The sequence below is a fragment of the Papio anubis genome, chromosome 2 (assembly GCF_008728515.1).
Source record: "Papio anubis isolate 15944 chromosome 2, Panubis1.0, whole genome shotgun sequence".
NCBI classification, from domain to species: Eukaryota; Metazoa; Chordata; class Mammalia; order Primates; family Cercopithecidae; genus Papio; species Papio anubis.
In genome coordinates this window covers 135974185-135999520 of record NC_044977.1, presented here as the reverse complement: position 1 = coordinate 135999520, position 25336 = coordinate 135974185, and the positions used below count along the sequence as shown (strand labels likewise).

The window sequence follows — 25336 nt, the reverse complement described above, 5'->3', positions numbered from 1 at the left end:
TTCAGCCTCTCAAAATGCTGGAATTACAGGTGTGAGCCACCACAACCAGCTAAATATCTATTTTCTTTTTTTTTTTTTTTTTTTTTTTTTAGAGACGGAGTCTGGTTCTGTCGCCTAGGCTGGAGTACAGTGGTGCGATCTCAGCTCACTGCAACCTCCGCCTTCCAGTTTTGCAATTCTCCTGCCTCAGCCTCCTGAGTAGCTGGGACTACAGGCACACACTGCCACGCCTGGCTAATTTTTTGTATTTTAGTAGAGACGGGGTTTCACCGTGTTGTCCAAGTTGGTGTTGAACTCCTGAGCTCAAGCAATCCACCCACCTCAGCCTACCAAAGTGCTAAGAATACAGGTGTGAGCCACTGCACCTGGCCCGAATATCTATTTTCATGATGTAGCTTTCGCATTCAGAAATATGAAGAAATTTCCAGTCCATCAAATCTAGAAGTAGACTAATGTCATTTTGAAAGAATTTATCAACAAACTACTCACTATTCAGGTTTAGTTATAACTGTTACATGGATAGCCAATGGACATTCCCTTTTTCTATCACTACAAAACTTAAGCTATTAATTATTATGCATTTATTTATTTATTTATTTTTGAGACAGAGTCTCGCTGTGTCACCCAGGCTGGAGTGCAGTCGCATGATCTCGGTTCACTGCAACCTCCGCCTCCTGGGTTCACGCCATTCTCCTGCCTCAGCCTCCCAAGTAGCTGGGACTACAGGCGCCCACCACCACGCCCGGCTAATTTTTTGTATTTTTAGTAGAGACAGGGTTTCACCGTGTTAGCCAAGATGGTCTCGATCTCCTTACCTCGTGATCTGCCAGCCTCAGCCTCCCAAAGTGCTGAGATTACAGGCGTGAGCCACTGTGCCCAGCCTTAATTATGCATTTATATAATGCCTGCTGTGTAGGATAGTGATCCTCAAGGTGGGGGAAAAAGAGATCATCTCTCCTTTACTGAGAAACGCCTTTAAGAGGACTAGTCTTACTGATTTGAATTATTATAACCCTCAGCCTTGATGTGAAAGAAAAAGTATATGTAGATTTCTATACCAGAACCTATGGACAGATATGATTTTTAAAAAAGATATAGTACTTCTAGAAGCAAAACAAAGATATTAATATCTTAGTATTAGCTTAATGTTATCTAAAATTAAAACATACTTACCTCAACAGCATCAGGTGTTCGACAATTCTGGTTTGATGCTCCTACACACTCTTTTACTGTGAGGGGATCTACAAGCCAAAGAGCTACTGTAGAAGGCCAGTTTCCTCCCAGATTGGACACAGTATTTAAAAGGGTCATGTATGTTCCTCCAATAAGTGGATCACTAACCTTTGCATTGAAAGCCATTATAGAAACATACATGCTGTACACTGTAACCTACAGGAAAAACGTAAAACATCTTTAGTATGATTATAAAGCTTATAAAGCTACAGTCTAAATTAAGAACATCAAAATCATAAACCTGAAAATTAATTTTCATGATATTTATTGAACTCAATTCAACAAATACTCATCAAGCACCTACTATAGGCCAGGCTTTAAGATCACAGCAATATAAAGATGTGACCTTGGTCCCTCTGTGACACTGAAGAATTTATTCTAGGCTGGAAAATAGGGAATAAATATTTATAAATATAGGAAGTATTGTAAATAGAAGTGCACACATTGTGTTACTGGGGCATAAATATAAATGAGATTAATTATAGCACAAGTAGTCAAGAAAGACTCCACAGAGAAAACGTTAGATGAGGTAGCATTAAAGGATGCATAATGCACACAGCAAAATGCAAAACCTCCTATTTGTACTGTACCTAAATATATATCACATATTACATGTGTATATATGTATTTATATGTATGCATTTATTACACATATAAATACTCAAATATTTAAAGAAATAGGAATATATATATTTTCTCCTACATATACACAAGAAAAGTATTTCAAAATTTATGTGACAAACTGGAGAAAAACATCCTTAAGAGGCAAAAAGTACTTAAAAGGCAAGAAATAACCTTTAATTTAGAAAGATGGAAACAAACTGTGTTTCCATAATGGTATTCCTTTGAATATTGTTTTTGGAGGTGTTCACAGAAAAAGGAGTTCCAAAGTCAAATAAAACTGAAATACATTAACTTACACAAAATTGGTTCATTTCATTGTATGCCTTTCGAAATCTTTACAACATAAACTCCTTGAGGGCAGGGATTTTGGCATGATTTATTCATTTACATTTCAGTACTCAGAATGGTTTCTGGCAGGGAATAGGTGTTCACTTAGTAATTGTTGAAGAAGCTGGGTGCAGTGGCTCACGCCTATAATCCCAGCACTTTGGGAGGCCGAGGTGGGTGGATAATCTGAGGTCAGGAGTTCAAGACCAGCCTGGCCAATGTGGTGAAACCCCGTCTCTACTAAAAATACAAAATTAGCTGGGTGCAGTGGCGCTCACCTGTAATCCCAGCTACTTGGGAGACTGAGGCAGGAGAATCACTTGAACCCGGGAGGTGGAGGTATTACAGTGAGCCGAGATCGTACCACTGCACTCCAGCCTGGGCAACAGAGTGAGACTCTGTCTCAAAAAAAAAAAAATGTGTTGAAGGACTCATTAAGGCGCTACTTACAGAGGGCTTATGTCATACATCATTTCTCGAATTTACTTGGCCTTGTACCTTTTTTCCCCCATAAAGCATGTGGTTATCTCAGTTTCAGTGACTATGCTTCAGGAAATTCTCAAATGAAATACAAAGCTAAATAAATAGTTTTTGGGCTATAACCTACTGACAGAAATACTAAAGCACTGACTAGTTAAAGCACTTCTTCAACCTTCTATTACATGCCTAGCATTAACTAAGCATGTGCAAAACAGAAAAAAAATTAAATTTGGCAGTCTGGCCTCATTAATTTTATAGGCATAGAATTTAGTCAGACATGACCCACTATGGATTTCTCCTAAATGATTTACTGTATGCACAAAACTACTAAGATTACCTGGTAGTCATATTTTTAGGTTTCAGTTAAAAACTAAGTAATACATTAGCAAATATAACTTTCAAAGGATGTAAGCTAGAAAAATCCAAAGTGACTCAGAAATATGCATTAGCAATAACTGCAGTTAAGTCCCAAAGGTTATTTCTGGGCCTTTGCCATTTACTTGAGTCACTTGCATCCAGAACAAAAAAATCCCATTCTGGGCTGTGCACAGTGGCTCACGCCTGTAATCCCAGCACTTTGGAAGGTTGAGGCGGGTGGATCACCTGAGGTCGGTAGTTCTAGACCAGCCTAACCAATATGGAGAAACCCTGTCTCTACTAAAAAAATACAAAATGAGCCAGGCATGGTGGCACATGCCTGTAATTCCAGCTACTTGGAAGGCTAAGGCAGAAGAACTGCTTGAATCCTGGAGGCAGAGGTTGCAGTGAGCCAAGATCGTAGTACCATTGCACCCCAGCCTGGGCAACAAGAATGAAACTCTGTCTCAAAAAAAAAAAAAAAGTCTCATTCTGCAACAGCAGCTTAGGCTAGAGCAAAGTGGGGATTCCTTCTTTTAGGGATTACAAACATATTTAAGACAGAAAGAAAAAGCAGCTTGACACAGCTTTCAAAATCATAAAGAAGAAGTCATAACTTTCAATATAGAAGCTAAGCCAGGGCCAGGCATAGTGGCTCACGCCTGTAATCCCAGCACTTTGGGAGGCCAAGGTGGGCGGATCACTTGAGGTCAGTAATTCAATACCAGCCTGGCCAATATGGTGAAACCCTGTCTCTACTAAAAATACAGATAATTAGCAGGGCGTGGGAAGTGGGCAAGCAAGCCAGACTCTGTCTCAAAAAAAAAAAAAGAGGCAGAAGCTAAGCCAGAAACTAGGGCCCTCTACTATTTCTCAATACTTTCAGAAAGAAAAGATTTTAGGAATTCAAGAAAGAATGAACTGAAAGCTAGGGATAAACTGAGAAATACTTAACAAGAGTAGAATTTGCTGGCTTTGGAATCAATTCTAAAATGTAACAAATACTTGTTGAATACATTTTTTTTTAATCTTTCAGCCGGGTGCAGTGGCTCATGCCTGTATTCCCAGCACTTTGGGAGGCTGAGGCAGGTGGATCACAAGGTCAGGAGTCAAGACCAGCCTGGCCAATATAGTGGAACCCTATCTCTACTAAAAATACAAAAATTAGCCAGGCGTGGTTGCACGTGCCTGTAATCCTAGCTACTCAGGAGGCTGAGTCAGGAGAATCGCTTGAACCTGGGATGTGGAGGTTGCAGTGAGCCAAGATTGCACCACTGCACTCCAGCCTAGGTGACAGAGCAAGACTTCATCTTGGAAAAAAAACAAAAAAGAAAGTCTCTTTCTATGAACCGAACTCATTAAGTGAAAAGTCATAAGGTTTAAAGCCCACCATCAATAATTTCTTCAGTGTCAGATTCATGCTTAAATCTTAAAATTTATTATCATTATGTTAAGGCAACTGTATAAAGCTGTCTTCTTTATTTTACACAGAACAGTTTATTTCCTGAGAAAACCACAAGCTTACCTGATGTAAAGCATAACTCAGCAGGACTATGATATAGTAATATATAGGGAATCCCCCTTGATGTTCTACTTTAGGAGTCCACCAAACCAGTAGGGCATATTCTAACCCAAGCAATAATCTATAGAGAAAGAAACATTGAGTTGACTTCCATTTTAGCTTAAATAACAACAACAACAAAAACAGAAATCCGTTTGCCTACCATATGAAAGAAGCTGAATCTAAACCTGTTAGGAGGTTAAAAAGATAAAAGCGCATATAAATAATATTGAAAAAAGATACTTTTCAAACCTTTTTCCATATATATAATTCTACACTCAGATATTAGTGATATTGATGAATGTTCCTCATTTTACCCTTTCTTATTTAGTAAGGTTTTATTTCATTTTTACCTGTAGGGCATGGCTTTGTAAAATGTGTTTAATGGCTGGGGACCTGCAGTGTATTTGCTGATAATCAGAGGCAGTATTATCTGCAAAGGAACCATTGGAACTGCCAATAAGGCTAAATGTTCTTTGGGTACTCCCTCTTCTACCAATTTCAGTCCTGTTACAGCATCTGCTGCTGAAAAACCAATCTGAAATATAAAAACAAAAAAGCATTTTAATTCATGACTTATGAAATATTTTCCTCCATTCATATGTAAGTTCTTCAAAAACCTCAATTTTATTACTGACTCATGACAGTTACAAGTGAGCATCATATTATTATACCTGGTACAACAATCAAGTTATACATTTTGTACATTTTGCCTTTTGGTTTTCTAATAATATCAAGTGAAAACAACTGAAAATTCAGTACTGGTAGGGGTTGTAGATGGCTATAAACACAATTAAATTTCCACTTCAAAAAGTCCAATCTGTTATAGTAAACAAGGTCAAAAATCCAAATTTACTGATTTGTAAGTTTTAGGTTTAAAAGAACTTAAGCCTTTAATTGACCCAAATAAATCTGGTTAAAATGATGCCATATATATATATACATTTTTAATGATTTCTGACTGACCATAATAAAATTTCCAAAGTTCATCTTAATGTTTCAAAAGTGATTCTGAGAAAACATATCTGAGAGATTGAATAAAATGAGAGTGATAAAGTATAGTTAGATTAATCCTTAAAAACAGCACAAAAAAAGAATAAGAATTAAATTAAGATTATTTAGATATGGCCGGGCGCGGTGGCTCAAGCCTGTAATCCCAGCACTTTGGGAGGCCGAGACGGGCGGATCATGAGGTCAGGAGATCGAGACTATCCTGGCTAACACGGTGAAACCCCATCTCTACTAAAAAAATACAAAAAAAACTAGCCGGGCGAAGTGGCGGGCGCCTGTGGTCCCAGCATCTCGGGAGGCTGAGGCAGGAGAATGGCGTAAACCCGGGAGGCGGAGCTTGCAGTGAGCTGAGATCCGGCCACTGCACTCCAGCCTGGGCGACAGAGCCAGACTCAGACACAAAAAGCCAGGAAAAAAAAAAAAAAAAAGATTATTTAGATAGCCTCAAAGTATCTCCCCATGACTCAGTTTTTAATTACAAAAGAAAAAATAGTACTTTTACAATAGATTAGAAAAGCAATTAAAGTTAAAAACAACAGTTAAAGGGATAAAGAGACATGATATGGCTTTCAATATAATTCCCTGCAGACATCAAAACATTACTTCTTTGATCTTCCTGCCTTATATACCTGTATAACCTCAACCCAAACAAGAAGAAACATGGGAGAAATGTAACTAGAAGCCCATTCTACAGAATAATTGGCCTGCATTCTTCAAAAATGTCAAGGATATTAAGGACAATGAAAGGTCATACCAACTGAATCCAATGTGTGATCCTAGATTACATCCCCAACCAGAAAAAAGTAAAGTTATGAAGACTGCTATTATGTAAAATTTGGATATGGACTATAATTAGATAATAATATTATATCAATTTAAAATTTCCCAATATTGAGTTGTGGTTTTGTAAGCAGAAAACTTGTTCTTAGGAAATACATACTTAAGGTACTTATGGATAAAAGGGCACAATGTGTACAAATTAAAGTATTTCAGAAGACATATGTAATGGATATATATAGAAAGAGAAAATCTACAGAATAAGGAAAGTGGAGCTAAATGTTAATAATTAGATAATCTGGATAAAGGATATAAAGGAGTTCTACCAACACATTTTCAAAAAGTGTGAAATTATATCGATACAGTAAGCAGAAAGAAATTATTTAGGCAGATAGTGAGGGCAAAAGAATCCTCGGCAAAGCTTCCCTTCTAACAAAAAGTAGCTCCCCAAATCATCTCTTTTCTAACAAAGAGCAGTCTGAAAAACTTGAGTCGCAAACATAGATAAGCAAGCTAGAAGCTTGCATGGGGGAATGCCAGCAGCTGCACCAACAGAAAAGGGCTACCTGGGAGGCATGTCCACCATGAAAGCTCCATCTTTTCTTTTTTGTTAGCATGTGTACAGTAAAAAAGAAATCGGCAACATGGTGCAGCTCAGGCAGAGAACTCACCTGCATAATAAAAAATTAGGGTGGGGGCTGCCAGAAATTCGTGCCCTGTGTAAATGGTGCACCTGGACCTTACCAGTTTTTCAGGCCCTGTTTAAATCAGACACCGCCTCCCCACTAGCTCATCTATAAAACCTCTTGCATTTCACCACAGATCTGGCAACACATTTTTCCAGGATACCTCTCTGTACCACAGAGCTATTCTCTTTCTCTCGCCTACTAAACTTCTGCTGTTAACCTCACTCTTTGTGTGCCCACGTCCTTGATCTCTGCGGCTGTGAGACAACAAACCTCAGGTACTACCCTAGACCACGAGTCCACTTCAATATCACACAAATATTTAAATAATAATAATAATAATAAGGCCAGGCACAGGGGCTCATGCTTGTAATTCCAGCACTTTGGGAGGCCAAGGTGGGCAGATATGAGGTCAGGAGATTTGAGACTATCCTGGCCAACATGGTGAAACTCTATCTCTACTAAAAATACAAAAACTAGCTGGGTGTGGTGGTACACGCCTGTAGTCTCAGCCACTCAGGAGGCTGAGGCAGGAGAGTCGCTTGAACCTGGGAGGTGGAGGCTGCAGTGAGCTGAGATCACACCACGGCACTCCAGCCTGGTGACAGAGTGAGACTTGGTCTTTAAAAAAAAATAAAAATAAATAAATTATAAATAGTATACACTGTAACTTCTTGGAATAGAGCCAAATTTCACCATAAAAAAATTAAAGGTAACATATATTTCACTTAAGTACAGAAAATAATTTCACTTACATTTTATTCATTGTCTTTGTAAAAATAAGATATACAAACTGACTTTAATGTTTACTTTTAAAATGTTAAAAGTTAAAAGTCTTAAAAGTTATATAGTAGAAGATATTTGTAATACATATATCTAATAAAAGACTCAAATCCAAAATATATTTTAAAAAGTTTGGTTTGGCACAGTGGCTCATGCCTGTAAGCACAGCACTTTGGGAGGATGAGGCGGGAGGACTGCTTCAGCCCAGAAACTCAAGACCAGTCTGGGCATCATAGTAAGAACTCTTCTCTACAAAAACATTTTTTTTAATTCACTGGGCATGGTGGTGGCACATGCCTGTACTTGGGCGACTGAGGTGGGAGGATCACTTGAGCCCAGGAGTCAGGCCTGCAATGAGCTGTGATGGTGCCACTGCACTCCAGCCTAGGTGACAGAGACCTCATCTCAAAAAATGAAATCTAAACAGAAACAAAAACTTTACACATTTAAAGAAAAGGGCAACTTTGGATATTCAAATGGTCAATAATCACATCAAAAGATGCTCCATTTCTTTTGTCATTAGGGAAATTCAAAATATGGCAATAACAAGATGGCATTACACAACCACCAGAAAGGCTAAAATTAAAAAGATAATATAGGCCGGGCGCGGTGGTTCACACCTGTAATCCCAGCACTTTGGGAGGCCAAGGCAGGCAGATCACGCGGTCAGGAGATCGAGACCATCCTGGCTAACATGGTGAAACCCTGTCTCTACTAAAAATACACAAAATTAGCCGGGCGTGGTGGTAGGCACCTATAGTCCCAGCTACTCGGAGGCTGAGGCAGAAGAATGGTGTGAACCCAGGAGGCGGAGCTTGCAGTGAGCCGAGATTGCACCACTGCACTCCAGCCTGGGGGACAGAGCGAGACTCCGTTTCAAAAAAAAAAAAAAGATAATATATGTGTTTTCAAGGATGTGAAACAATCAGAACTCTCTTACACTGCTGATGGTAGGGAAAATTGGAACAACAACTTGGGAAAACTATTTGGCAGTACATAATACTATGCATTTTACATGAACCAGCAATTCTATTCCTATATATTTACCAATCAGGAATGTGCACCTATCTTCACCAAAAGTCACATATGTGAATGTTTGTAGAAACACTACTCATAATAGCTCTAAAAACCTGTTGATAGAATGGATAAATTGTGGCATATTCATACAAATGAATACTATACAGTAATGAGATCAACAAACTACTGCTATAAATAAAAATATGGATAAATTGCACAAATAGAACATTGAGCAAAAGAACATATGCATCCAACATAAAAATACATATTGTATAGTCCATTAACATATAATTCAAAAGGAAAGAAAATTAATCTGTAATATTAAAAATTAGGAGAGATGTTACTGGGGAGAATTTTAAAAGGAGAAAACAGTATTATAGACTTTGTAATTGAAATACCTCCTTATATATTGCTGCAGACAGTATAAACTAGCATAACCTTTTGAAAAGCAATTCAGCAATCATATCACATTCATTGACCCACTAATTGCCCACTTAATAATCTATTGGTCAGCCAGGCACAGTGGCTCACATCTGTAATCCCAGGACTTTGAAAGGCTGAGGCAGGTGGATCACATGAGGTCGAGAGTTCAAGACTAGCCTTACAGACATGGAGAAGCCCCATCCCTACTAAAAATATGAAATTAGCTGGGCATGGTGGCGCATGCCTGTAATCCCAGCTACTTGGGAGGCTGAGGCAGGAGGAGCTCTTGAACCTGGGAGGCAGAGGTCGTGGTGAGCTGAGATCGCACCATTGCACGCCAGCCTAGGCAACAAGCGTGAAACTCTATCTCAAAAACATATATATATTTAAAAAAATATATTAATCTATTGGCCAGCCTGTGTAGCAAAATGAGACCCCCATCTCTACAGAAAATTTAAAAATTAGTTGGGTGGGCCAGGCTCGGTGGCTCACGCCTATAATCCCAGTACTTTGGGAGGCCGAGGCAGGCAGATTGCCTGAGCTCAGGAGTTTGAGACCAGCCTGATCAAAATGGTAAAACCCTGTTTCTACTAAAAATACAAAAATTAGCAGGCATGGTGGTGCGCACCTGTAATCCCAGCTACTCCAGGGGCTGAGGCAGGAGAATCGCTTGAACCCGGGAGGAGGAGGTTGCAGTGAGCGGAGATCACACCACTGCACTCCAGCTTGGGCAACAGAGCGAGACTCTGTCTCAAAAAAAAAAAAAAAAAAAAAGTTTACTGGAAGGAAATGTCCAGAAAATCACAGACTTAAGCACAAAAATATTTGCTAGTGCATTTTCATAATTTAAAAACATAAGCAAAATATACAACAGAAAAATGAGTAGATGAGTAGATTATGGTAAATTTACACACTATATCATGTAGCTACTAAAAAGTATGTTTTCAAATATGTAATGCTACAGAAATGTATAAGACAAAGAGAAGATAAAAAATTATATGCAGCATGATTCAATTCCACTTTTAAAGTAAATGAGTAAATAGGCCGGGCATGGTGGCTCACACCTGTAGTCCCAGCACTTTGGGAGTCTGAGGCAGGCAGATCACTTGAGGTCAGGAGTTTGAGACCAGCCTGGCCAACATAGTGAAACCCCATCTCTTCCGAGAATACAAAAATTAGCTGGGTATGATGGCGTGTGCCTGTAATCCCAGCTACTAGGGAGGCTGAGGCAGGAGAATTGTTTGAACAAGGGAGGCAGAGGTTGCATTGAGGGGAGATTGTGCCACTGTACTCCAGCCTAGGCAACAGAGTGAGACTCAGTCTCAAAATAAAAAAAAAAATAATAAAATATAAAATAAAAGAAAAATAAAAGAAAATAAAATAAAAGCATATGAGCAAATAAATATATGAAGTATATGTATACACACATACATGCACACACACATATACAGGGAAAAAAGGGAGGTTCAAAGGAAATATACCAAGAAGGTCAATACTGTTTTTTTTTTAATTAATTAATTTGTTTTTGGGATGGAGTCTCGCTCTGTCACACAGACTGGAGTGCAATGCGTGATCTCAGCTCAAGGCAACCTCCACCTCCCGGGTTCCAGTGATTTTCCTGCCTCATCCTCCTGAGTAGCTGGGCTTACAGGCGCCTGCCACCACATGCAGCTAATTTTTGTAATTTTAGTAGAGACGGGGTTTCACCAACTTGGCCAGGCTGGTCTTGAACTCCTGGCCTCAAGTGATCAGCCCATTTTGGCCTCCCAAAGTGCTGGGATTAAAAGCGTGAGCCACCACATCCAGCAAATACTGTATTTTAAATGATAAAATTATTAAGTGATATAATTAGATAATATTGTTTGGCCAGGTGGGCAGATCATCTGAAGTCAGGAGTTCAAGACCAGCCTGGTCAACAGGGTGAAACTCCGTCTCCATTAAAAATACAAAAAAATTGCCAGGCGTGGTGGCTCATGCCTGTAATCCCAGCGCTCTGGGAGGCCAAGGGTGGATCACCTGTGGTCAGGAGTTCAAGACCAACATGACCAACATGGAGAAACCCCATCTCTACTAAAAATACAAAATTAGCTCAGCCTGTGCCTGTAATCCCAGCTACTTGGGAGGCTGAGGCAGGAGAATCGCTTGAACCTGGGAGGCAGAGGTTGCAGTAAGCCAAGATAGGGCCATTGTACTCCAGCCTGGGCAACAAGAGTAAAATTCCATCTCAAAATAAACAAATACAAAACAACTAGTGGGCATGGTGGCACACACCTGTGGTCCCAGCTGCCCAGGAGACTGAGGCAGGAGAATCACTGGAACCCAGGTAGCAGAGGTTGTAGCGAGCCAAGATTGTGCCACTGCACCCAGCCTGGGAGACAGAGTAAGACTTTATCTCAAATAATATATATGTGTGTGTATATATATATATATAGTTACGCTCCTTGAACTTTTCACATTTTCTGAACTTCCTTTTTTTTTTTTTTTCCTTGAGACCCCTGTCTCAACAGAGAAACAGACCCCTGGCTCTGTTGCCCAGGCTGGAGTGCAGTGGCACAACTATGGCTCACTGCAAACTCCACCTCCCAGACTCAAGCTATCTTCCTACTTCAGCTTCACAAGTAGCTAGCACTCCAGGCATGTGCCACCGTACCCAGATAATTTTTTTATTTTTTGTTTCGCCATATTCAGGCTGGTCTTGAACTCCTGAGCTCAAGAGATCCTCCTGCCTTGGCTTCCCAAAGTGCTGGGATCACAGGCATGAGCCAGCACATCTGGCCTTCTATCATTAAGAGGAAAAAACACTCACTATTTAAAATGAATATAATGAGGCTAAAATGGTTCCTTCAAAGCTGTCAAAAGATAGGTGTAAAGTGTTTATGTACATAGATTTAAGTATATAAAATGAAAATCCTATAAGATTGCAGATTTTAGAAATATTAACTCCAACACTAGCAATAGTTCACTGTAGCAAAATATACTTAATCTAGCCTAACGTGTTAAAAATATTTTTAGAACTATAAAACTGAGACACCTTAATATAGAATAAAAGTCACCAGTAATCCCTATTTCTCTTATGGTATAATTTTCCTTTCAGTACTTAAATAATTCAATGGACTTTTTTATAATTGACTTCTAATACTCATATACTTCTGTATCTATCTATCTATCTATCTATCTATCTATCTATCTATCTATCTATTTTTGAGACAGAGACTCACTCTGTCGCTCCAGTTAAGAGTGCCATGGTATAATATCGGCTCACTGCAACCTCCACCTCCTGGGTTCAAGTGATTCTCCTGCCTCAGTCTCCCAAGTAGCTAGGACTACAGACACGTGCCACCATGCCTGGCTGATTTTTGTATTTTTAGTAGAGACAAGGTTTCACCATGTTAGCCAGGCTGGTCTTGAACTCCTGACCTCACGTAATCCGCCTGCCTTGGCCTCCCAAAATGCTGGGATTACAGGCGTGAGCCACGACGCCTGGCCCTATATCTTTTTACATCACACTTTAAGTAAATAATTGTATTACTCCAACATTAAATGTATACTGATTATAAGAAGGCAGAGCTATTGATTATTGAAGATATTAATCTCCATTCCAAGCATTAATATCATTAAGGTCCACATTTACTAACAGTTCTTCAAATTGACATAATTCTTTACAATACTCCAAGATATTTAGCTTACTTTAAAATTAAAGTTGATATCACTGTATCTTTTCAAATACATTTAATAAACAGAAAATATTTTCATTGTTAAATTCTAATGGTAGTGGAAAGGGACCTGTGATATGAAAAAGACACTGACAGTATTCCATGATATTGATACTTATAAGAAAATGATAAATTTGATTTATAAATCTCTTACCTTTGCAGTTAGAATCAGAAGGCAAAATGTCAGAACTGCTGGCATTTTTATAATTGCAAAAAGCAGCTTGTAAGTATCTGTGATTCCTTGTGTTTCTTCTTTTACTACTGATACTTCTTTGTTTTCTTTTTTCAGAAGGGCAACCAATGTTGTTGTTATTAAAAATACAGTTCCCCAGAAAAAAAGGAAATCTGAAAATGTTTTAAATCTATAATTAATTTAATTTACATAATTTCATTGATACTAAATAATTCTATATACAGTAACTTTCAACTAAAATGTTATTTAAAAAATTAGCCAAGTACAGGGGCTCATGCCTATAATCCTAGCACTTTGGGAGGCCAAGGTGGGAGGATTACTTGAACTCAGGAATTCAAAACCAGCCTGGGCAATATAGTGGGACCCTATCTCTACAAACAATAAGAAATTAGCCAGGCTTGGTGGTGCACATCTGTAGTCCCCCATACCTGGGAGGCTGAGGACTACTTGAGCCCGTGAAGTGGAGGCTGCAGTGAGCTGTGATTGTACCACTGCACTCCAGCATGGGCAACAGAGTGAGACCTTGTCTTAAAAAAAAAAAAAAAAGTCAACATTTAGGTACCTCTTTATTATATTCAAGGCATTGTACCAGACACAGCAAATGAACAAAAGAGTCCTGACTCTTAAACGTAGAGACCCAAAATAGACAGTGACAACAACAACAAAAAAGGCAGGGGGTGGCGGGAGTGGAGGGCATTACATTTAGTGTACAACTGAGTTGAATGAACAAAAGTCTATCATGTCACTTTATTCAAGGAAAATGCTAGGGGTGGGAAACGATTTTCATATCCCCTAAGGTACACCAGTTATATTTCTTATACACCCAAGCCTTTTCAGTTCTTCATTAAATTTGACAACATGCGATTATTTACATCAGATTTTCTACCTTGAATTTTTAAACTTTCTAAGGCTTTCAATCTGTTTAAGAATAACCTTCACATCTCAATACTATGATACAAAAGGCATTTGCTCACACTCGTAGGTGCAGAATGAGGACACATGAAGAGTACTGTTTGAATTGTTTCAGTGAAAGATAGTTGAGCCATTAGCTATCACCTTGAACAAATTTAGTGGAGGGAGTGAATAAAGATCTGGAAGATTCCGCTAAACAGCTAAAAATAATAGTAATAATGGAGATATCATTTATGACAAAAATATGCTACGCATTTTACATGTATCAACTCCTTTACTTCAACAACCCAACAGATTAGGTTATCACCAGCCCAAATTTACAGGTGAACAAACAAAGGTTTAGGGAGGTCAAGCTGTCCAAGTTACATTCTAAGTCAGTGGTAAAATGGTGATTTCACACCTTATAAGTACAACTAATTTCAAAACTTGTATCTCATTAGCCACCCTGAGAATTGCATTTTAGTTTGCCACTAGAAAACTTATTAGATAACCCTGTCTTAGTCTCTTCATCTGTAAAATAAGATTTGGCTAGAAAATCCTTGCATTAGAGCTTAAACATTCTAGACTTGTACTCCATTTTAGATGTTTTTACTTTTGATTTTATGGTGTATGTGGCACAACTGATCAAGGACCCTAGTCACCTCTTCTCAAAAACAATTAGAATATTCTTTAGTCAGGGTATTTCTTTAGATTGAATCTTGCTCTTGCTGCTGTGCTCACTGAAGGTGATCACTACAGTTTGAACCTCATTTATGAGGGAGAAATATAGCATTATTTGTTTATATAAATTTCACCTTGGTATTTAAATATTCCTTTCTTATATGTTATCTCATTTGATTCTCACAGCAAACAGAATAGGCTAAGCATGTGTTATTACTATATACAGATGAGGAAAAGAAACTCAGAACACTTAAATCTTTACCAAAGGTAAAATCACTAACAGGCAGAGGCGGAGGCAGAGCTTGAATCTCAACCTTCTGAAGTTGAGTCTTACGTTCTTTCCATATTTTATACTGCCTAATAAAGATATATATATATATATATATATATATATATATATTTTTTTTTTTTTTCGGAGATGGAGTTTCACTCTTGCCAGGCTGCAGTGCAGTGGCGCAATCTCAGGTCACTGGAACCTCCACCTCTCGGGTTCAAGCGATTCTCCTGCCTCAGCCTCTGGAGTAGCTGAGATTACAGGCGTGTGTGCCATCATACCCAGCTAATTTTTGTATTTTCAGCAGAGACGGGGGTTTCACCATGTTAGTCAGGCTGGTCTCGAACTCCTGACCTCAAATGATTCTGTCTGCCTTGGCCTCCCAAAAAGCTGGGATCACAGGTGTGAGCCATCATGCCCAGAATAAAATAACATCTTAACATAATTTCTAGCATTTTGGAATCTGATTCAAAAGGAATGAACAACAATGTATTAATAACATTATCCTTGTAAGTGAGGCTAATGTCCACTTTTTTATTTTTTAGTTTAAGTAATAAATGTTTAAGCAAAGAATTTTACATATTATTAACAGCATTAACTTGGCATGTCCACTATTTTTGCATTCTTACTTCCATCTGCAAAAGGAGATTAATAATGACTTGTTTACAGTTTCACATACAATACTATTCTCATTGAGTAGGGTTTTGTTCATCATTTAAAACAGTTGTTTAACAAGCCCTGAAAAAAAAATTTTCACTGTCACCAGAAATTCAAATTAATGTTAAGTGAAAAGTAAAAGTTTTCCAATTATATAAGACTTAAAGAGTTCCATTTTTCGAGGCAAAAGAATTGAAAATTTGTTTAGCATAGTCTACCAATTTTAATAAACACAGTCCATCTAAAATTTAAATTCCTTGATACCAAGAGAAAAAAGAAGAAGAAACTAAACAAGTTTCAGCAATGTTTGCAGATAAGATTATTTCTTTTTTTATTTTTTTTGAGACAGGGTCTCACCCAAGCTATAGTGCAGTGGTGCAAACTTGGCTCACTGCAGCCTTGACTTCCTAGGTTCAAGTGATCCTCTTGCCTCAGCCTCCCAAAGTGTTGAGATTACAGGTGTGAGCCACTGTACCCAGACAAAGATATTTCTTTTTTTTTTTTTTTTTTTGAGGCGGAGTCTCGCTCTGTCACCCAGGCTGGAGTGCAATGGCCGGATCTCAGCTCACTGCAAGCTCCGCCTGCCAGGTTTACGCCATTCTCCTGCCTCAGCCTCCTGAGTAGCTGGGACTACAGGCGCCCGCCACCTCGCCCGGCTAGGTTTTTTTGTATTTTTTAGTAGAGACGGGGTTTCACCGTGTTAACCAGGATGGTCTCGATCTCCTGACCTCGTGATCCGCCCGTCTCAGCCTCCCAAAGTGCTGGGATTACAGGCTTGAGCCACCGCGCCTGGCTACAAAGATATTTCTAATTTCTTTGTGCTTTGAAGAGAAAATACATAAAAAGAAGTAAGTAGTGACAATGGTTCAGTCACAAAGCCCTAATTCAAAGGATTTCCATATCTCACACATGCAGAAGAATGAAAAAGCCAATAGCTCAGAGAGGCCAGGAAATATATTAAGAAGTTTTATGAATACAATTACCACAAATCAGACCAATGCTAATAACTGATAGCCAGTAGTCTTCTTAGACTTATTAACATTGCTTTGATGCTAGAGACATCCATAGACTATTATGCCAACAACCATAAAGAAACATTATTACCAAAAATATGGAAATATTTCATTATTAACATTTTGGTTAGTTTTGATTTATGTATTTTACCATTATTACCAAAAATATTGAAATATTTAATCATTAACATTTTGGTTTTGATTTGTGTATTTTATAAACTTAAGCATACATAGTATATATATGTATGATCAAGATATCAAAGCTGATGTTCAAGTTTCATAAACATGATTTTTGAGCAAAGACCTAAAAAACAGACTAAATATTCTGAAGTGGCTCCACGATCTTGTCCAGTGTTTTCATGAATGCAGAAATTAAGAGTATGTAACAATTCATTAGTAACCAATAAAGGTACAATAGCTAGCACCTGAGTGTCTATTACAAGATCTGAGAAAAACAGAGGACATCTCATTTAAATCCCAAAATCACTTTCCAAAATAGGCATTATTACTCCTACTTTATATACAAGGAAACAGAATCACAAGCCAGAAAGTGCCAGAAATGGCATTCAAACTCCGGTCTAGTTCTAAAGCAAGAAATGTTTTCCACTATATCATCCAGATACTCAGATACGCCCACAGCAAGTAAGCTCTCTTTTCTATCAACTGGACACCGCTGAGAAAAAAGGTTCATATTTTAGCTCCAACCATGAGGTCTGGAACATAGATACTTTCTCCACACTTCTTTTTTTTTTTTTTTTTTTGAGATGGAGTTTCACTCTTTTTGCCCAGGCTGCAGTGCAATGGCACAATCTAGGCTCATCGCAACCTCCGCCTCGCGGGTTCAAGTGATTCTCCTGCCTCAGCCTCCCAAGCAGCTGGGATTACAGGCATGCATCACTAACCCAGCTAATTTTTGTATTTTTAGTAGAGACGGGGTTTCTCCATACTGGTCAGGCTGGTCTTGAACTCCTGACCTCAGGTGATCCACCCGCCTCAGCCTCCCAAAGTGCTGGGATTACACGCGTGAGCCACCACACCTGGTTCCCACACTTCTTTAAACTGGCTACTTGTATTCCCCCTTCTCACCTCCATCTCCTCATATGGTGATATGCCAAAGAAAATTTAAATGCACAGGATAAACAAACTTGGTGTGTCTTCCTAAAGAATTCATTTTACTCAATAAATTATAGGGAGATGACATTAATGAGAATAAATAGGCTGGGCACGGTGGCTCACGCCTGTAATCGCAGCACTTTGGGAGTCCAAGGCAGGTGGATCACTTGAGGTCAGGAGTTCAAGACCAGCCTGGCCAACATGGCGAAACCCTGTCTCTACTAAAACTACAAAAAGTAACTAGGCATGGTGGCACATGCCTATAATCCCAGCTACTTGGGAGGCTGAGGCATGAGAACTGCTTGAACCCAGGAGGCAGAGGTTGCAGTGAGCCGAGATTGCACCACTACACGCCAGCCTGGGTGACAGAGCAAGACACTCTCAAAAAAATAAAAAAGGAATACAGCTTGTCTTTCTGAGAATGTAGGGTAACATTTTAAGCCTAGACATGAATGCTAAATAATGTATTATAGCCTATATAAGAATACCTGGTCTATCTAGAAAAGGGTCAATTAGTCTTTTCCAAATTCTAACAGGCATTTTGAGTCATAAATTATGTGTTATGAAAGCAGGACAAAGAAATCTGTCATTAGGTAGGAATTAATGGTTCCTCTCTCTAAAGCATCAATGTCTTACAAACACTGTTTTTATTGTCATTAGTTTGGTTAGATTCATACTCACAGTATCAACTTTTTCAAAGCAATACTTTCTCTTATTTATTCCTGTATGTGTGTGCCTATTTATAAACAAACTGATTTATAAACTCTAGTATCTTTAGCTCTCTTCTCTGGCATTAGACCATCTTGTTCCCTGTTCCTAAACCCAAATATGCTGCTCCCTATTCCAATCACTTCTAATTGTTACTACTTATGCTAGAGGGAGAGGGCCTCAACTACGAGTTTACAGGCTAGATGTGGCCTGAAGACATAAATTAGATTAGATAGATGGCAGATAGATAGATAGATTAGATAGATTTTTTTTAAAAGATGGGTCTTGCTAGGTTGCCCAGGCTGCAGTGCAGTGGTTATTTACAGACACTACTGTAATGCACTGCAGCCTCGAACTCCTGGCCTCAAATATCTTTCTATCTCAGTCTGTCAAGTGGCTGGAACTACAGATGTATGCCACTCTACAGATGCGTGCCACTGTGCCCAGCTAAAGACATGTTTTTATATGAGCCTAAGAAGTGTTTTTAAAATCAGGAAATAAAAAAGGAATTTCTAGTTTCTCTTGAATACTCCTAAGATTTAGCAATTGTGCCGGGTGGGGTGGCTCATGCCTGTAATCCCAGCACTTGGGGAGGCCGAGGCGGGCGGATCACGAGGTCAGGAGATTGAGACCATCCTAGCTAACACGGTAAAACTCCGTCTGTACTAAAAATACACAAAATTAGCCGGGTGTGGTGGCGGGCACCTGTAGTCCCAGCTACTCGGGCGGCTGAGGCAGGAGAATGGTGTGAATCCTGGAGGAGGAGCTTGCAGTGAGCCGAGATCGTGCCACTGCACTCCAGCCTGGGCGAGAGTGAGACTACGGTTCAAAAAAAAAAAAAAAAAAAAAAAAAAAAGATCTAGCAATCTTGGGATCCTATTGTCACAAAACTACAACTTACTAGAGTTGATACTCCTCACCTTTAGAGGGGCATGGATTTCTCAAATTATCTCTGTCCCTCCAACTCAGATGACTCATTTACATTATCTATCTACCCAATATATTCCATCTCCACTTATCTGTAACAATCTGTAACAATCAAAACTGCTACAGACAGTATTTTATTTATTTTTTATTTATTTATATTTTTGGAGATGGAGTCTCACTCTGTCACCCAGGCTGGAGTGCAGTGGCGCAATCTCAGCTCACTGCAGCCTCCACCTCCCCAGCTCAAGTGATTCTAATGCCTCAGCTTCCTGAGTAGCTGGGATTTCAGGTATGCGCCACCACACCCGGGTAATTTTCTGTATTTTCAGTAGAGACGGGGTTTTGCCATGTTGCCCAGAGTGGTCTTGAACTTCTGAGCTCAAGCAATCTGCCCGCCTCAGCCTCCCAAAGTGCTAGGATTACAGGTGTGAGCCACTGCACCTGGCCAGAACATATTTTAGAATTAAAAAAACAAAAACAATAAACAATTATGCTTCCTTTCAATACTTGGATTTTCTAAACATTGCCTCAGTGCTTAGCTCCTCTGTAATCACCTAAGCAGTTATATTTCCTTCATATAATTCTTCGTGTGCTATATAACTTTTTCAAAACCACTGGTTTTTCTTAGTTATCCTAAGTTCCAGAAAGAACAATGTTATAAATGTGGTATGTTCAGTCATAAAAAGGAGAATGAAACTATAGGAATTCTAACTTTCAACTAAAATGTTTGAAACAGAAACAGCAGTCTACCACAGATATAAACAGCTGAATTAAAAAGTAAGCTAGTTTTAGAATCTACTGCAGAACAAAGTTCAAATTCCACAGGAAAAAAAAAAAAAAAATTCAAAGTAACAAGTCAAGGCCGGGCACAGTGGCTCACACCTGTAATCCCAGCACTTTGGGAAGCCGAGGTTGGCAGATCACTTGAGGTCAGGAGTTCAAGACCAGCCTGACCAACGTGGTGAAACCCCATCTCTACCAAAAATACAAAAATTAGCCAGGTTGCACATGCTTGTAATCCCAGCTACTAGGGAGGCTGAGGCAGCAGAACAGCTTGAACCCTGGAGGGGGAAGTTGAAGTGAGCTGAGATCACACCACTGCACTCTAGCCTGGGCAACAGAGCGAGACTCCATCTCAGAATAATAATAATAATAATTCACCGCCTAGAAATACTTTGTGAATGCATCCTGTCTATTACCAGTTCGTTGCTTTTTTCTTGAGATGGAGTCTTACAGGCTGTATCGCCCAGGCTGGAGTGCAGTGGTGCGATCTCAGCTTACTGCAACCTCCGCCTCCCCTGTTGAAGCGATTCTCTTGCCTCAGCCACCTGAATAGCTGGGACTACAGGTGCATGCCACCACACCGGGCTAATTATTGTATTTTTAGTAGAGACAGGGTTTCACCATGTTGGCCAGGATGATCTTGGTCTCCTGACCTTGTGATCCACCCGCCTTGGCCTCCGAAGTGCTGGGATTACAGGCATGAGCCACTATGCCCAGCCAGTTTGTTGCTTTTGGTGTCTGCTTTTCATTTTGTCCTGGGACTGATGTTTATATTACCCTAGAGGATTAAGGAGATGATGTTACTTAAGACGAGAAAGCCTCAGTGAAATCAAAGTTTAAGAGGCCATGGAAACTAAATTGCTAATTAGCTAAATTGGAACTTTCTCTTAATGTAAGCGTGATTGGTAAAACATTATCCCAGAGAATGCTGTTATGAGTTCAATAATTATAATATTTATACTCCCTTAGCCACAACTGTTCCCTAATGGATCAAAATTATGCCACTGGATTTTAATTTACGCTGACTTCTTTTTTTTTTTTGAGATGGAGCCTTGCTCTGTCACATAGACTAGAGTGCAATGGTGCGATCTCGATTCACTGCAACCTCTGCTTCCGGGGTCTTCCTGGGTTCAAGTGATTCTCCCCACTCAGCCTCCTGAGTAGCTGGGATTACAAGTGAGTGCCACCACTTCCAGCTAAATTTTGTATTTTTAGTAGAGAAGGGGTTTTGCCATGTTGGCCAGGATGATCTCAAACTCCTTATCTCAGGTGATCCATCCACCTCAGCCTCCCAAAGTGCTGGGATTACAGGCGTGAGCCACTGCACCCAGCCTTGACTTCTTTATTTTTATTTTAATTAATTTTTTAATTTTGGCTGGGTGCATATATATAATTATATATTATATATATAATATCTCTCAACCAAACAACTGAGGAAAAAGTACTATCACCATCATTTCACCAGTAATAGTGGCTCACTCACTAGCAGTCTGAGGAGGTGTACATAAGGTTAGATGTGTGTGAGAATGAATAAGATTGCAGGAGATCACAGGAAATTAGTATAGTTGTGACACCTCCTACCATCACCCACATACCTGGACATTTACTCTACTGGGAATTTCCAAGGTAGCACAGAAGCTGAGAAGTTTAGCTGCTTAAATTTCAAAACAGAATCCCCTAAATTAATCATCACTGACAGAAATGAAGAATTCCACTATATTCCTGACATTGTTATTCCTTATATTGGTCATTTTACTTGTTTTCTAGTTGCTACAAAAGCTAAAAAAAACCAAAATACAAAAACCCTCAGATAAGCTTAGGCCAGGTGGGGTGGCTCACACCTGTAATTCCCAGTACTTTGGGAGGCCAAGGAGGGGGAGGATCACCTGAGTCCAGGAGTTTGAGACCAGCCTGGCCAACATAGTGAGACACTCCCCCACCCCCAACCATCTCAATTAAAAAGAAGAAGAAAAAAGAAAAAAGAGAAAAACTTACATGTGTTTTACTAATGCAGAGAAACGGAGAAATTTTTTAGACCTTACCCTCCATTACTTACAGGACAAACTTTTAAACCCTTTTCCCATAGTAATTAAAATCTTACTAATTTAGTCACGGCCTTTCTCAGCATGATTTCCCAAACCCAGTTCAGGCAATGTCCTGTACTTTTTTGTACTTTCCTGCCTCAGTGCACTTTCACTTTGTGTTGTGCATCCTGGTGTGCCATTTCCTGGCCTCGTGGAATCTTTTTCAAGAACAAAGTCAAATGTTATCTGCAATGTGAAGCCTGACTCCCAAAGGCAGTTACTGGCAACTCCAAAGTCTCCTAAAACGTTCATCTCCCCTATTTCTTGAGTGCAGAACTCTGCCTTATTCATAAGGGGCCTTAGAACCCCGTCCCGTAGCTGACTCAATAATGTTTGAAAGAATAAACCCTGTTCCACTCACTAGAAGGCTGGATTCTGGGTACAATGGTAGGGGTAGAAATGGATCAGAAAGTATAGAGCTAGAAACCTAAAACCAACAAGACAAAAGGAAAAATGTGAACTATATGAGCCACACTTTTAAAAAATGTGCATTTGTGTATTAAGCAAGTGGCACGAATCCCTGGACTCCGTTGTTATTTGATGGGTTGCCTCTCCCTGTTAACTACCTGCAGAGTACTGATCATTTGATTGCTCTGATGTCATTCATTTTGGCTTTAATAATTTAAAGAAGCTCATCTGGACGAAACAGAAAACTTACCTTGAGTTATCGCCCATACAATGATTTCCAGTAAATTAATGAGCTTCCCTCCAACATCACACACTCTTTCAAAAGGATAAATAAACCTAACACCATAATAGTTTAAATACACTACCTGCAAGAGTAACGATTCCTCTGGGTTGAGGCTGAAATCGCAAATATTTGTTACAAAAGTCGGCAGATTCAAGGGCCAAAAACAAAACATTGCCCAAAAAGTAACCCGCTGTTTGGCCCACCGAATTGCAAGTAGAAGCATAACCCACATTTTCCCTGGATAACATAGTTAACGCCCAACCATCGACAGCAATGTCCTGAGTGGCGGCCAAGAATTCAAACAAAAAGAATGCCACAGTGAGAGCAATCACGTCGGGTGTCCTGCCTTCGGTATTCCCAAGCAAACGGTCCACCTGAGTGGATAAATATATCATGAAGAGTCCTAGTATATACTGTGTCGGGACAAGCCAAGATTTGCGACGACCGAAGTTCTTAACGTAGACAGCATCCACCAACGGGGCCCAGAGTAATTTGAGACTGAAAGGCCAAAAGACAAAACTGAAGAAAGCTTGGTCTGTATAGCTAACATTTTTGCTTTGCAAAATGAGTGGGATGCTTCCCGCCAAGCCCAAGGGAATACCCTGAAGCACGTAAAGAAAGAGTAGCAGCAAAATGCTGCTTAGTTCCGCCCGGAAGCTCCGTGGGGCTTTTAAGAAGTCGCCAGTGCCGGTATCCCCCAGAAGAGCTTCTCTGTCCCCTTCTCGGCCCGCTGAGTCCAAATGACTGTCATCCCAACCGCCCGGAGGCAGGGGACCGCTCTTCATATCCAAAGAGTGACTGAAATTCCCTGGCCGCCGTTGCCGGCTGCTGTCCTTGTGGGAGATGGTGGGTGACATATCAGAGACGATGCAGAGCCCCGTCTGTGGGGGGCCGGGGCTGAGCGTTTTGGATCGGTCCAGTCCCAGGTCCAAGGCTGTCGCGCTGGACCAGGGTTTCGGTGGTTCACGGGATGGTGGCAGGGCTCAGGGCGATAAGGGCACTTGTTACTGCAGCCCAGAGTGCTGAAGCCGGGAGCCAGTCCTCTGGCTAGAAGCCCAGAGGATGCCTGGCTAGGTGCCCCCTGGAACGGCGTCAAGAAGCCTGAAGGAGACCCCCGGGCAGTCGCTCCGGGCTCAGGGCTGGAGGTGTGTGCCGTGGTGCCGCGATGGAAACCAGCTCCTACCTGCGGCGGGACCGAACGGCTGGTCTCCCGACCCAACACCTCCAGCTCTCGCCGACACCAATGCGGCAAACAGCACTTTCTCTACAGGACTCCAGAAAACGCATATAACTTCCTGCCTCGCGCTTCAGGAAGTGGTCCCAGTCTCTAACACGTCCCTTCCCAACCTCCAGAGCAAGCCAATCAGGAACACGCTCTTGTGGCCCAGTTCGGAAACAATGCTTGGTGGGAACCTGCAATCTTGGCGGCCGGAACTTTCGGGGAGGATTAACGCCGGCGCACCGTGCGGCCGGGGCGGGGCACCGCGCAAGCTCTGGCTCTATGACAGCGCCTATGGCAGTCTGGAAAGCGTGGGCCTCGGTCATTGGGCACGAGCGGTCACGTGACAGTGGGTTCCTCCAGGCCTGCGCTGGTGGTTGAGTGATGTAATCACGCGGGGTCTGAGGTCTCCGTGTGTGTAGGTTTCGTCGTTGTGCTGATGACAAGCAGTGCCCGAACTCTAGGCTGGAAATTGTGCCAGGCTGCTGCTTTCGTGGCTGACCAGAAAAGGGCAGAAGGATTGAAGTTTACGAAGTTTTTGAATCAGGAGGCAAGGTCGCCTTGTGCCCCCAAAAGGGTAGAAAAAGGCCTGGCTACCTGGAGAATCGTGTCCTTACGGTGCCTGCATATTTATGATACGAATTAAGCTGCTCAAGGGGTGCTAGGTTTGTCTGCAGTCCATTTATCCCTCCTGGTGGAAGACGCGTAGGGAAACTTGGTAACCAACTCTAATTACATTGGTGATTGGATGACTCGTTACATCCTCTATATTTATGTTGCAATAAAACGTCTTGTGGCTGGGCGCGGTGGCTCACGCCTGTAATCCCAGGACTTTGGGAGGCTGAGGCGGGCGGATCACCTGAGATCGGGTGTTCGAGATCAGCCTGACCAACATGGAGAAACCCCTTCTCTGCTAAGAGACGCACAGGAATGTGAGAATCTGATTAATTTTTTTTTCTGCTCTCTCACCTCTGGCAGAAAGATTATTATTATTATTTATTTTTTTTTTTTTTTTTGAGACGGAGTCTCACACTGTCGCCCGGGCTGGTGTGCGGTAGGGCGATCTCGGCTCGCTGCAGCCTCCACCTCCTGGGTTCAAGCGATTCTCCT

The 25336-nt window shown here is 40.6% G+C and overlaps 1 protein-coding gene across 4 annotated transcripts in view; it reads right to left on the bottom strand.

The window, feature by feature from the left end:
* Nucleotides 1-24454, bottom strand: part of SLC33A1 (solute carrier family 33 member 1) — a 29502-nt gene extending 5048 nt beyond the window's left edge. Inside the window, exons 1-5 of one of the 4 annotated variants that reach the window (XM_009203594.2) lie at nt 23090-24454; nt 13147-13337; nt 4936-5120; nt 4547-4664; nt 1174-1389 (exon numbers count right to left, since the gene is read on the bottom strand). In XM_009203594.2, the coding sequence (XP_009201858.1) occupies nt 1174-1389; nt 4547-4664; nt 4936-5120; nt 13147-13337; nt 23090-23864 (1485 nt within the window). In that variant the 5' untranslated portion in view covers nt 23865-24454. The remainder of the gene's footprint in view (nt 1-1173; nt 1390-4546; nt 4665-4935; nt 5121-13146; nt 13338-23089) is intronic. The other 3 variants (XM_009203593.3, XM_003896426.4, XM_031663634.1) reach the window with 3 other exon arrangements.
* Nucleotides 24455-25336: the final 882 nt, after the last annotated feature.